The sequence below is a fragment of the Callorhinus ursinus genome, unplaced genomic scaffold (assembly GCF_003265705.2).
Source record: "Callorhinus ursinus isolate GAN/ISIS: 27379988/994484 unplaced genomic scaffold, GSC_fseal_2.0 scaffold118, whole genome shotgun sequence".
NCBI classification, from domain to species: domain Eukaryota; kingdom Metazoa; phylum Chordata; class Mammalia; order Carnivora; family Otariidae; genus Callorhinus; species Callorhinus ursinus.
The window spans coordinates 162,211-176,428 of record NW_027397180.1 but is presented as its reverse complement, the minus strand read 5'-3'; the positions used below and the strand labels follow the sequence as shown (position 1 = coordinate 176,428).

General features: G+C 48.2%; 1 protein-coding gene across 1 annotated transcript in view; it reads left to right on the top strand.

Annotated features, from left to right (window-relative positions):
- The first annotated feature begins 6,983 nt into the window (after nucleotides 1-6,983).
- LOC112815817 (interferon-induced transmembrane protein 1-like) overlaps nucleotides 6,984-14,218 on the top strand; it is a 7,529-nt gene continuing 294 nt past the window's right edge. Inside the window, exons 1-3 of the mRNA XM_073889810.1 lie at nucleotides 6,984-7,074; nucleotides 13,416-13,555; nucleotides 14,097-14,144. Coding sequence (XP_073745911.1) covers nucleotides 6,984-7,074; nucleotides 13,416-13,555; nucleotides 14,097-14,144 — 279 coding nt within the window. The remainder of the gene's footprint in view (nucleotides 7,075-13,415; nucleotides 13,556-14,096; nucleotides 14,145-14,218) is intronic.

Below are 14,218 nucleotides of genomic sequence, written 5' to 3'. Positions count from 1 at the left end.
TCTAATAGAAGCAGTTAGGTCTGTGCAATATTAAAGTATGTCTCCCTTTCTTAGCTATGGGTCAGAAGAAGTAGGAACCAGGTGCACTGCATATCCTGTGGTATCTCAAAGGGTGAGTCTTTGAGCTCCAAAAGGGATAAACCTGAGATTCCAGACTAGTGACAGTGCCTTGGGCCGGGGTATTTGGAGGCCCTCTATGAACTTTGCCAGTTGAGTCTAAATGGTGGCATACTAGTGTGTTTGAATAGCTGTGAGGATTGAGGGTGGTACGCACAGTGCAAGTGTTCTTAGACTGATGGTCAAAGTACCTGACCAGCGGAGTACCTTCCCCAGGAAACATGAAGTTCAAAGGTTGGGGGGGCAGGTAGGAATGACCCTGTCCAGTAGGACCTTAGCCATGGAGCCAGTGGCCCACCTACAAGGACGACAGACTGTTGTTGCAGGAATGCAACTAAGTGAGTGTATTGCCACCAGAAAAAAAGTTCTCAAGAGTCTCTGAATTCTGGAGGGATCCAGTAGGGAGAAAAAGTAATTGTTTTATATTTCACAAAGATTTTACTAAATTGCTGTAGGTCATAGAGAGCTTGAGAGAAAGTGTCCTTTAATCCAGTTCAGTGGTGTAATTCTGGAGTCCTCAGAGGCCTATACTCTAGAGCCTGTTCCGTGAGTTTCTCTCCAGATGAAGCGATTTGCAAAAGCATCACAGTAGTGGCCTATAGATGACAAAAGGCTTCAACACCCATCATCATACGTCTGATGAGAACTCACTGTGACGGAGTTGACAAGAAGGTTTGCTTGTTTCTGTGACATAATTCACAAACGCACATAATTTCTGGAACATGTATAACGTATACCCATACAGACATAAGGTAAAGAAGGCTTAGTATTGTTTCTTATTTGACAACACTTCCCGTGTAATTTAACATATCAAATAAGCCAAATTACTTTAAAATCTCCTTTATATAAGGAGAGAGAACAAATCTAAAGATATTGCAGGGACTCTCTGTAAAACTCAAGTTAATTCAAGTTCAAAAAGACTTTACCTGGGGGCGCCTGGGTCGCTCAGTTGGTTAAGCGACTGCCTTCGGCTCAGGTCATGATCCTGGAGTCCCGGGATCGAGTCCCGCATCGGGCTCCCTGCTCGGTGGGGAGTCTGCTTCTCCCTCTGACCCTTCCCCTCTCATGTACTCTCGCTCTCTCTCAAATAAATAAAAAAAATCTTTACCTGGAATTTGAATTTTGGAAAGTTTGTCAAAAAGATCAAAAGATTTTCAAATACTTAGTCAAATAGGATCACAGATCGCCGTGAAACAATATTTGGTTATCTCTTTAACCAAAGTGACAAAGGCTTCACAGGCAAGCACAGAAGGGTACGTAGTTCTTAGCAAAACTTAACTCTTAATATCGAGAGGACTAGGTTTCCTTTAGCAAGCAAAGGCCTGACAGACATGGGAAATTATTTTGGCAAAACATAGAATCCTTGTTTTCTGGGCAGATAATTTGGAAAAATAAAGGAAACACAATCTCTCCCCAAGAGAAGACCAATGTCCTTTTAGCAGAAGGAAGAAAATGAGGTCCCAGTTTTATGTACGTACACTACTGATGTCGAAGCTTATTTTTCAAACCCTGAGGACAAATTCATTCAGTCTCTTCCAGCTCATCACACATAAAATTCCTCCCACAAAATTCCTTTTCCACAGACCTTCTACAACTTTCTATTTTAGTTTGTTCCCTGTTCTCTTTCCCTTTCTGAAGTAACCAGCTTTACTTGAAGACAAAATTACTTTCATTTCCCTCCACAAAGTATATTTCCATTCCTAATGCCTTTTTTAACAAAAATACACATCCTATTTTCCTTGCATATGGAGATATTTCCCTTATTTCTAGCAGTTTTAATTAGATGTTAATTAGAATGTTTAATCCTTAAAAACCCTAATTTCTAGTGAAAACTGGGAATAAGCAACTGAGACACTAGGCGTCTGTAGATTGGTGAGTTTTTGGACACATTTCACAGTAGCCTCTCCTTTCCCTGCCATTTCCAGTGTCACTCACGCTCACTCACGGCCCCAATCAATAGCTTCAGCTTCTCTGGAATATTGGACCCAAAAATGGGTAAGTCTATATTCAGTAAGTAATGTTTCAGTATTTTATTTTATTTGGAAATGATTTAGATATTCAGTGACTATCCATCATTTAACTTAGCAAAACTTTAAGGTTTTAGGTTACCAAAAAGATTTGGGAAAATGATTTAAAAATTCACCTAAAAACTTTTATCCCACTTACATCTATTTAATTCACTTGTTCTCCTCAACAATTATATCTAGCTTACCTATGAAAATTTCATCACACCAAGTTATTTTTCCTGCTGACAAATTTTGTAACAGAGGTAATATGCATTTATTGACTAATAAGCATAAGGAGAGAAAAAGTTGTATGCCTGCATTAAATTCGATGTTTGTTGTTCAAAAGACATGTTTGGGACAGGGAAACTGAAGGGGCCCCATGGAAAACTTCTTTTTTCGCTTCTTTCCCCTCTTCTATTCTTGCTAGGACCTGCACCCTCGTGGTACACCTGCCTTCTTGCACAGGTAACGTATGTCCTCCTTGTAAAGGTCAAGGAGTTAGTGATTTTTTTGGAGACTTCCAGCACAACAGATAACATCTAAGGAGTGACCAGGCGCGGTCCTCATGAATGTTCTCCAAGACCACCGACTCCACACACCTTGACTCCAAGCCCCTGGCTCAAGGGCATAGCGATTTAAGGGGGACACCTGAGCCCTTGTCCTTGTTCTGACCAGTTCCCAGATGCCTGAAGGGACATGTGCACCAGACCACCATCCTCAATAAAAACCGAGACCCCAAGCAAAGACGAGACTCATTCTCCTGTCATTTCAGAGTCTCCTGGGCGCTCTGTCCTCTCTACATATTCTCAGTCTTCAACAAACTCCGCTCTCACTTCCTCTCGGCTCACATTCGATTTCCGTCCTGCACCAAGCCAAAGACCCTCTTGGCTGGTCCTGTGAGGCCCCCATCTGGGTCCTCGGACCCAACCTGCCTGCATCAAAAGCAAAGTTTCCAGAAAGAGAAATTTCCACAGAGAAAAAGAACAGATCACTTATAAGGGAACAAGAGCCACTGATACCAGATTTCTCAGCAAATCATATAAGGAGACTATAAGCTGTTATTTTATTTTATTTTTTGATTTGACAGAGAGAGTGAGAAAGAGAGCAATTGAGCGCAAGCAGGGGGAGCAGCAGAGGGAGAGGGAGGAGCAGACTTCCCACTGAGCAGGGAGCCTGATGTGGGACTTGATCCCAGGACCCTGGGATCATGACCTGAGCCGAAGGCAGAGGCTTAACCGACTGAGCCACCCAGGCGCCCCATATAAGGTGTTATTTAAAGAACTGAAAGAAACAAATCTAGAATTTAACACTCAGCCAAATTGTCATTCCACTATAATAGCATAATAAAGATATTCCCAGAAATCCACAGAACACCTGCATTGAAAGCTTTCTTGGAGGAGGAACTGAAAGAGAAGAAAAATGCAGGAGTTGTGAGCCCTCATAGAAGCAAGAGGACCAAATGCCTTTGCAAAGTCTGTGTTAGGGACAAACAGCCACCAACAGAAACGTGAGAGCAAAAGGTCAAAGTGAAGGAGAGTCAGCCACATAAACCCCAAATAAAATTCCGAGCAATGCCCCTGGGAAGGAGAGAACAGTGGGGACACGGGAGTGAGCAATGCTGGACCTCGACGTGTGCTCAGTGCAGGCAACGGGCCCTGGTGAACGAGCCTGGAGAACACCCATCGCAGACTGGGCCCGGCCCTTGCTGGGTGTCCACTGCTCACAGCAATTCTGGGCACAACGTAGGTGCTAGTAAATATTTGTGAATAAAGACATGAATATAACTTTTTATCAAAGTTACAAAATAAAAAATGATTCATCCCATGAAAATCAACAAAAAGGGAAAAAAACCAAAAAAGTAAATAGTAAATATGAAAAATATGACAGAAAAAACTCCTGATAGAATTATCACAGTAAATATGGAGTAAAAGAGATTCAGCAGGAGATGCAATTTAAGAAAAGATCCAGGGGGAGCTGGGAAGCTCAGTCGGTTAAGCGTCTGACTCTTGATTTTGGCTCAGGTCATGATCTCCGTGTTGTGAGATCGAGCCCCATGTCAGGCTCCTTGCTCAGTGGGGAGTCTGCTTGAGATTCTCTCTCTCCCTCTTCCTCTGTTCCTCCTCCCACTCGTGCTCTCTCTCTCAAATAAATAATTAAAAAAAAAAAGATCCAGAAATGAGAAATTACAATGTCTGAAATTGGATTTAGGTAATTTCAGGTGTTTTCAAAGGGTCATCAGGACCCTCTCTGGGGGGAAATATCATCCCAGGCTTGAAATTAGCTGTGCAGAGCACCCAAAGAGACAAGAAAACATGGCAGAGGGTCGGCAGGAAGAAGCCAACAGGAACACTGGGCACTGGACTTCCCAGATGGTAGACCAGCTGTGTTCACTAAGCTCTTGGAGACAAAAGCACGTAAACTTAAGCATGTTAGCATGGCATGGAAAACCATAGAAAGTGACATTGCAAATCTGGAAAGGAACGAACTAGAAGTTCTAGAACTGCAAATTGCAGTAAAATACTATTAAGAACTCAGTGGGTGGGTTTGCTGTGCTCGAGCCATGCGAGTCCCTGGGAACTTGTTGGGGTGAACGCAGTAAGTTCCAAGGCCTTGCCTCATGAAGACAGAAAGAGACCATCCAGTTGGGAGCACAGACACAATGTGTGGGAAACACGACTGGGGTGTAGGAGATACTGAGGGCAGAGAGCTTCCCATGTGTGTTCGTTGGAGTTCTAGGAAAGAAGGATGGAAAACGGGGGAAGATCCGTGTTTGAGTACTTAATGGGTGAGAACTTTGCAAAACAGTTGAAAGACATTCAACCCCAGATTTAAGAAAGCCAGAAATCTCTTCTAGAATAAATAGGAATGAAGCCACTCCTCAACACATCATAGTGAAGCAGGAGAGCAAGGTTCTTGTCTCACGGAGTCGAAGAATGAATCTCGAGGACAACGGAGAGTGAGTAAAGCGATAGAGTTTTACTAAACAAGGATACAGAAAAAGCTCTCAGGAGTGAGAGTGATGTAGTTTTGAAGGTAGGTGAGGTTGGGTGGGGTGAGGTCCAGAACTAACGGCCAGGAAAGAATTCTTGAAACATCTTTGTTGCAAAAGGGTGGTTTTATTAAAGCACAGGGACAGGCCCGTGGGCAGAAAGAGCTGGGGTTGTAAGGGGTGGCTGATTATATACATGGGGTTGGGGGAGGTAAGGAAAAGGGAGGTTTTCAAAAGAACTTTCCTTGCTAAAGAGGACCTACAAGATACCAGAGGCCTTGTCTTTGTCAAGTTAAGATGGTTTTTCCCTCTAGCAAGGCAAGGTATTTTAGTCTGTTCACCAGCACCCATGTAGTCTAGAATGAAATAGGGAAGTGGGGGAGGGCAGGACTTCCTCCTACAGGGGCCCCTAATGGTGGCGGTGATCATAGCGACTTTGCTAAGGGGCGCTTTGGGTCGCTTTGACACCAGGAACCTCTGATGTATCCTGCGTGTGGGATGCCACCTGGGAGTCAGGAGGGGATTTTCTTTGATAATGGACCCTCTGTAGCACCCTCTCTAGCATGGGAGGGGAGCTTCTCTCCCTTGGGATGCCCTTTAACCCACTGGAAACAATTTGGATTGCAAAATTTAGGAAAGGACTGAGCTCCTGTGACAGGGCATGGCTTCAGGGCAATCCATCAAGTTAGATCTCTCCTGCAGGAAACAGGGCAAATGGACCTGGGGTACCTTCATTGCTCATACCTAGGCCTTCATTGCTCTACTAGGACCCCAACCTAAGGGCCTCTTGCAGAATGTGATTGCCCGAATGTGTATGCTAGTAAACCCCCTCATGACATATTGGATGATAATTATCTGAATAGGCCTCCTCCAAATAAACCAAGGCTGCTGGAGGTAACACAGGCCCTCCATAGCAGGGAGATGCTGACTCTTTCTCTCTGTTCCTCCTAACAGACATGGGGGCTTCTCCCTTGATGTGGAAAACAAAGGCAGAAGAAAAATTATTAAATTTCCTTACTACCTAGAGCCCACTGACAAGTCCTTGAAACAGGCATAGTGACCTTCCTCTAGGGACTCAACTGCCTTAATGTTGATACTTTGCTAAGGGCAAAAGGCAATCCTAGCCAGAGCCCCCCACCCCCACCCCAGGACCCTGTAAGTCTACCTTAACATATAAAAATTCCTTTGGAAACTTCCTTTATCTTTAAACCCCCCCCAAGATACATGTTGGTAATCATCCCCCAAGCATATGGCCCACTGATATACATCTGAAGGGTCTCATGACTAAGGTTTTATTAGATGGTAATAAATGACCTTTTCCCAACAATAGCTAACCCCCTCAAGGTCCTGAAAACCTTGCTTCCAAAATTCCTTAGTGACTTATGCTTTCCCTAACCCCGTCCCAACTTGAAAGTATATAATGGGCCACTTATCATGACCCTGGTGCAGCTCCTTCTGCCCATGGGTCTTTCTTGGCTGTTGACTTCGAACCCCAATAACGTCTTTCCCACATCATCCCTCACTGATTTCCCAGGTTAATGGCTATAACTGGAGCCAACTGTGGTTAGTCTACCTTGGAATGGGGACTTTAAGGAATATTCCCAAGCAGCTGCCAAAGCTCCCTTTGTTTCGGGGAAATTTCCCATCTTCTCTGGCCCGACATGGACTGCCTAACCCCTCCCCCCTTGTTGGTGGGAAAACATGGTGTCTGCACTTCTGTTGGAGCTGATGAGCTCTAAACCAGGAACCCTTTCTCTGCCTCTGGCAGCACTTTGCCTCTTCTGGCTCCCCCTCCCCCTTCTCCTGTATCCGCACCACCTTGAGTGCGGGCGGCATAACTGACTTCTAGACCATCCGGTGTCTCAGGCACCATGGCCCCTTCTCCCTTCGCTGTCAAGGAGCAAGAAGAGCACCCCCTGGACCTAACACCACCCACTCCAGATTTCCCCACCAGCGCCTCAGGTAAAAACTGACAACGGGGAGGATCCAGGTGGAATGTAATTCGGTATTTGAACTAAGTTAAGTTTGTTGGTTTAATTAAGATAGACATGTCTTCCTGGTAGTGCCTTGTTAGAGGGAAAAAGAGCTTCAGCTAAACGAGAGCTCATTCACTTAGGTTTAGTGTAACCCACACTTGGGGGTTAAAACTTGGATGAAGAGCAAGGATGGGCTCCCCATAGAAGTCCAGAGAGCGGTGGCCTTCCTGGGAAGGGAGGGGTGGTTACTGGAAGGGGTTGGCAGGTGCCTCCTGGGCCATCAACAATGCACTGTTTTTCACTTGGGTGGTAGTTTCATAGAATATCTGCATTCTAACAACTCATTAGGCATACTTTCATGCACTTTGCTGAATATTTGCTAAATGTCACAATAAGGAAAGGTAAACTGTATGTGCCCAACAGCCCAGGCTCTGAATATCTCAGTCAACGACCAGCAGAAGTGCTGAGAAGGACTTGTGTTTCTGAAGCCCCCAAATTCTGCCCAGAAAAGATCTGGGGAACATGTGAGACCAAGGCTAAAACTCCAAGGAGCGGGAGAGAAGCTGAGGGCCTGCAGATTTCGGACTACTGCCACAGGGCAGGTGCATCAGTTAGGGTGGGCTGGATGAGGCTGTGCAACACAGAATCCTCAAATACCTCTGTCCCGCCCTTGCTGCACTCTTGCAGAGTCTGTGGAGGGGACTCTGCTCCCCACAGTCATGCAGGGACCCGGGGAGTCCCAGCCTCTGGGTGCCTGCATTCCCGGGGATGGGGGAGATGCAATCCCACCCCAGCCCAGGAGAGCTGGAGGCATTGGGTGAACAGAATTAAAGACTCCCACATTCAGACAGCCTCTCCTTCTTGCATGTAAAATACAGCCCCTTCCCAAGGGGCACCATCCCCTAGTCTCCAGTCACAGGAAGATCAAGAGAGATGCGAAGTCCTTGTTTCCAGCCCAGATGTGTCTCCTCTCAAGTGGGAGAACTTGGATCAGGGGCCCCCACACCTGCAGCTCTCAACTGGGGAGCAGGGACAGGTGTTGGGGACAGCACTGACTTGGAGGGGGGACCAGGGCAGACTTCAGCCCTCCTGGCTCTGTAGCAATGCTGAAATCCCACCAGGTGGCTGTGGTGAGAACTCTGGGCCCCAGATGGGCACATTCCCAGCCTGGACCTGGAGTGTGCTCCCAGGAGGGGACATCCCAGTGGCCCTCAGCTGCTCCCAGGCCCTGGCTGGGGCTCCCATGCCCCTCACCCTCACTCTCGCAGAAGCGTTCCCTACCTGTCTCTCCCACAGAGAACTGGGGCCACAGTTTCTTTGGGGCAGTGCAAATCCTTCACGTGTTTAATCAACTTTAAAACATTTGATTTCGGGGCACCTGGGTGGCTCAGTCGTTAAGCGTCTGCCCTCGGCTCAGGTCACGATCCCAGGGTCCTGCGATCGAGCCCGGCATTGGGCTCCCTGCTCGGCGGCGGGAAGCCTGCCTCTGCATCTCCCACTCCCCCTGCTTGTGTTCCCTCTCTCGCTGTGTCTCTCTCTGTCAAATAAATAAATAAAATCTTAAAAAAAAAACAAAAACCCAACCACATTTGATTTAATTTTAGTCCGATCCATGTGCCAATAGTCCCACCTTTCGCTCCCTTTTTCCATGGTGCTCAGTCATGCTCTGTCTCTTTCGCTTTCTCACCCTCAGCCCCTGAACCCTGACTGAAATGCAGGTGCCAGGCTTGACAGGTTCAGGTTCATGACACACAACAAATGTTTGCCCATGTCTTATCCTAGGGCTACACATTTATTAGGTTCTTGGTCTGTCTTTTAGGGTTCCTGGACCCAATCCCAATGTGTAGCCCCGCCCGCAGCACCCAGCAATTCTTGGATGCCAGCTGGGTTCCAACACCATCTACCCAGAGATAGTGTCAGATCCCACAGGTGGAGGGCTCAGTCCTGTAAGACAGTCCCCACCCCCACCTCAGATGCCATCACAAGCCTGGCTGTCACCAGGGATTCTAATGGACCACTACAGATTGGAGGCTCCAACCCTCTCCTCAGGTTCTTCTAATTTACTAGAGCAACTTACAGAACTCAGGGAAACACTTCCTTAGGGTTACCAGTGTGTTACATGATGTAACAAAGGACATGAATCAACAGCCAGATGAAGAGATATGTAGGGCAAGATCTCACACAATGGAGTCTCTGCACTCATGGAGCTTGGTCACACATGGGAGTGTTCTGGTCCCTCGAACATGGAAGATCTCTGAAAAGTAAAAGGACCAGAAAACTTGTCCTCTTGGGTTTTTATGGAAGCTTCATTATATAGTCGTAATTGACTAAGTCATTGGCCATTGGCTGATACAACCTCTGGGGATGGTTGGAAGTTCCAGCCCTCCAATCCCACAGTTGGTCCTCCTGGACACCCTTGGGTGGGTCCAGGAGTCACCTTCACTATAATGAGACCCTGGGTCACCTTTAAGAGTTCTCAGGAGCTGTGGATGAAGACCAGATATGTCTGAGAAACATATTTGGTCATCTGATGACCAAATACCTGTTTCTTATAAATCATTATATTGCAGTCCTTCCTCCAGATATCACAGGGTGGGTGTTTCACCACGGGTTTCCTCACTGCTTGTACTAGTCTGGATTCCCCAGAGAAATAGAATCAATGGACATACACACAGAAAGAAACAGAGTACAAGGAGTTGGCTCACATGTTGTGGAGGCTCAGGGGTGTCCTCCGGCCTTAGTCTGAGTCCCAAGGCAGGAGAAGACCAACATCCCAGCTCAAAGACAGGTGGGCAGAGTGAATTCTCCCTTTCTCCACCTTTGTGTTCTATTCAGACCTCCAACAGATTGGACGAGGCCCCCTGACACTGGGGAGGCCACCCTGCTTCACTCAGTCCACCGATTGACATGTTAATTGCACCCAGAAACACCCTCAGGACACATCCAGGACAATGTTTGACATCCGGGCCCTGTGGCCCAGTCAAGGTGCATAGAGAATTTACCATCACACTACTTTACATGGGTCACTCTTTCTAGCCCCCAAGAATAGTTTGTCACCTACAACCTAGCTGGAGGCCAATGCCATACTTTCAAAGTCTTAAATGATGGCAGTCCTTCCCTGTATCATTCAGGGTGAGTGAGATTGAGCTGTGGTAACAAACAACTCCAAATCTCAGGGACTTCAAAGAAAGCCTTGTTTCTTGCTCATGCTACCACTCAAATGTGGGTCTGCACCGGCAGTGCAGTCCAAGTGCTACCCTCGGGGACCTAGGGCGGGGCTCCCCAACATGTGCTTCCGTGCGCATCCCAGGGAAGGTGGTGAATCACAAGGTCTCCCTTGCCTGGAAGAGACGCCCTTCACTTGTAACCCTGTCGAGCAGCAGCGAATCCAGGTCAGGACTAGCTTCAGGGAGGTGCACACTAACACTGTGTGCTGCCAAGAAAGCCCGCGTCTTGGCCAGCAACACGGATGATTACCGAAGAGTCAAGTCCATGGAGTTCCAGGCAGCTGGCAGGTTTATGGAAGAGAGAGGGGTGCTCTTAGAGGATGGTACTCCAGCACCTCCAGGCTTCAGTGCTGGGCGGGTAGTTGTGCAAGAGAACGGAGCCTCCCCCTGCAACTCATGAAGAACACTTTCCACCCTCTGCCCTGGGCTCCAGGTCTTCTCTCACGTCTGTCCCAATTTTCTGTGGTCATCCGGGCCTCGTCTCTAAGCTCTGGCTCTCCAGCTGTTCCTGCAGTGTACTGTCCAACTGCAGCTTCAGAAGGCACTTCTTGACATACAAATGGCCAACAGACACATGAAATAATGCTCCACATCCTCAGAATAGGAAATACAAATCACAATGAGATACCATCGCCCGCCTGTCAGAATGGCTAAAATTAACAAGTCAGGAAACACAGATGTTGGCAAGGATGTGGAGAAAGGGGAACCCTGGAGGCACCTGGGTGGCTCAGTTGGTTAAGCGACTGCCTTCGGCTCAGGTCGTGATCCCAGTGTCCTGGGGGGAGCCTGCTTCTCCCTCTCCAGCTCCCTATACTTTGTTCCCTCTCTTGCTATCTCTCTCCATCAAATAAATAAGTAAAATATATAAAAAAAGAAAAAGAAAAAGAAAGTCTTGCAAAACTCCTAAGACTTTAAATAGAAAGAGCATGTTTTGTTGTAAGCAGCCTTCCAAGGCAATCTGACAAAGAGCTGCTGGGGCTAGAGGACAGATGGGGCAACTGTGTGACCCCTGCTGCCCACGGGCTGAGACCAAGCAGGGCCAGCAAGCAGACTCAGAGGGAGACCCTGCCCCATTTGTGAATGGGCCAAGACGTATGGGGACGGGTAAGGGTGGGTCTCCCCAAGACACCATCCTCTTGATACCTGGCTTGATGCCACCTTGCCAGGTTTCTGATGCTGCACATGGATGGGACCACATCTGCTGCTGCCTACAGATCATCCAGGCTGTGACTTCAGTAGAGTGTAGGGCACAAACCCAATTTTATTTTATTATTTTATTTTTTAGTTTTTATTTAAATTCCAATTAGTTAACATACAGTGTAATATTAGTTTCAGGTGTACGATTCAACACTTCCATACATCACCCGGTGCTCATCATGACAAGTGCCCTCCCTGATTCCCTTCACCTGTTTCCCCCATCCCCCTGCCCACCTCCCCTCTGGTGACCATCAGTGTGTTCTCTAGAGTTAAGTAAGAGTGTTTCTGGGTTTGTCTCTCTCTCTATTTTTTTTCCCTTTGCTCATTTGTTTTGTTTCTTAAATTCCACATCTGAGTGAAATTGTGTTATTTATCTTTGACTTATTTTGCTTAGAATTATACTTTCTAGCTCCATTCATGTAGTTGCAAATGGCAAGATTTCATTCTTTTTGATGGCTGAGCTTTTTATCAATAGTTCATTTTTGCCTCCAGTGACATGTCTAGTAAGAAGTTGCTGTGGCTGAGGTCACAGAGGCTGCTGCCTATGTTCTCCTCTAGGATTTTGATAGTTCCTGTCTCACATTTAGATCTTTCATCCATTTTGAATTTATTTCCCACAAACCCAATTTTTAAATATTTCATAACCACATTCAAAAAAGCAAATGGAAATGAGTAAGATTTATTTTAATGATCTATTTTATTTGAGCCAATAAATCCCCAAAATATCTCAACATATAATCAGTAAAAAATATTATCAATGAAATGTATTATATCTTATCAAAAATTTTTTCTCATCAACCCTTTAAAATGTTGGGTGTTCTATACTTACTGCACTTTTCCATTGGAACTCACTCGTGGCCACAGTCAGGCCATGGACACAGCCAGCCTGGGGCCCTCGAAGGAGTGGGGGCCAACCAGGAGGACCACTGGATGAGGCAGTGAGGAGAACAGGGTCACCAGGTATATGGACGCACACCAGGACAGGGAGGAGGCACTGGGCGCCTTGGAAACTCCAGGGGAGATGGGGGACAGACCCTGATCTGGGGCCACAAGAGCAGAGCAGGAGGGACTGGAGGGATGCGACATTGCCCAAGGATCGGAGAAGGAGCCAGGCCTCCACTGGCATTCTTTCTGGTGTGTGAAGGGGCGGGCACAACCGTCACGGCAGCTCCAACACAGGGCCTGCTTTACCTCAGGTGAAACATTTGTCTTGCTCTGATGATGCCATCTTTCCGTGGGGGTGGATTGGGGTGGAAAAGGAAAGATTGTAAGTTCCAGAAGGACCTGGGGTGGGGCAAGCCCTTTCCAAGAGCCGACTTCCTCCCTGCGTGCTTTCTCTTGACAAACCTTAAAAGATCCTTGGCTGTATGTGACCTGATCTGGGGCAGGAGGAAAGGTGTGGGTGCACAGATACGCCGGCCCTGCGCTCCCAGCTGCTGCCCCACGGCCTGGAGCCTCCTGCCTCCCACCACAGCCGGCTCCTCCCGTCACGGAGCGCCCCCGTTCTCACTACCGGGGACCCTTGAGAGATGCTGGAGGCTCCCCCGGGACAGGCAACACAGACTGCTGGATCCTGACCTGTGAGCACAAAACACCCAGAACCTGACACTCATGGGTGGTCCACCTCTTGGAGCCAGCCAAGTCACCCAGTTACAAAGCACGAGGAAAGAGAAGTTCCGGAGAAAGCAGAAGGAAGCTGACATGGGGAGAGGGGACCCTGATTTGGGGCTGAGCTCTACCTGGGGCCACCTCCTACATCCGGGGCTCACCCTGCAAATGGTCAAAACTCTGGCAACCTAATTGCGCTTCCTGGCCCTTCTTCCCTGGTGAGCACAAACACATCCCCTAAACTTAAACATGGTCCAGCAGGAGCCCTGGGGTCCTGTAATGGGGGCCCCCTAAGGCTCAGCTCCCGTGACGACCACTGTGATCAACATCCGTAGTGAGACAGCCGTGCGCGACCACATCGTCTGGTCCCTGTTCAACACCATCTTCATGAACTGGTGCTGCCTGGGCTTCGTGGCCTTCGCCTACTCCGTGAAGGTGAGGGGGTGTGGGGAGGGACTCTCCCAGAAGGTGCAGTGAGCCCGCGGAGGTCCGCCAGCCCACAGGGCACGTGCGGGGTGTGTGTGTGTGTGTGTGACCATTCCCAGGGAGAGCACAGGGTGAGGCTGCATGGGAATGGCAGGGTCAGCCTATGTCCCCACCATCTCCAAGAAGTTCTCCTTCCCAGCCTAATTAGGGAAATTATATCCTCCACACACTTTGGATTCAGACCTCAAGTCTGGTCCAAAAGAATCAAAACGTACTCCAAGGCTGCTCATCCCTGATGGGGTGTGAGGCCAGTGAAGGGGCCAAAGCAGAGGGAGGACAAGGCCTGGGGTCTCCTGAGAGGCTGAGGAAGGAGATCCAGGCCCCAGGAGGGAAGGGTCCACGGGGCCCGGTCCTGCTCAGGCTCCAGGGAATGGGGAGGGTGAAGGGCAGGTGGAGACTGCCCTGGGCAGGGACCAGCCAGGGGGCCACCTGAGTCCCTGGCTCTCACCAGGACCTGGGCCTGATCGCACACTCCATCTCTTCTCCCCAGTCCAGGGACCGGAAGATGGTGGGTGACCTGGCTGGGGCCCAGACTTATGCCTCCACCGCCAAGTGCCTGAACATCTGGGCCCTGGTCCTGGGCCTCCTTCTGACCACTGGATCCATTGTTCT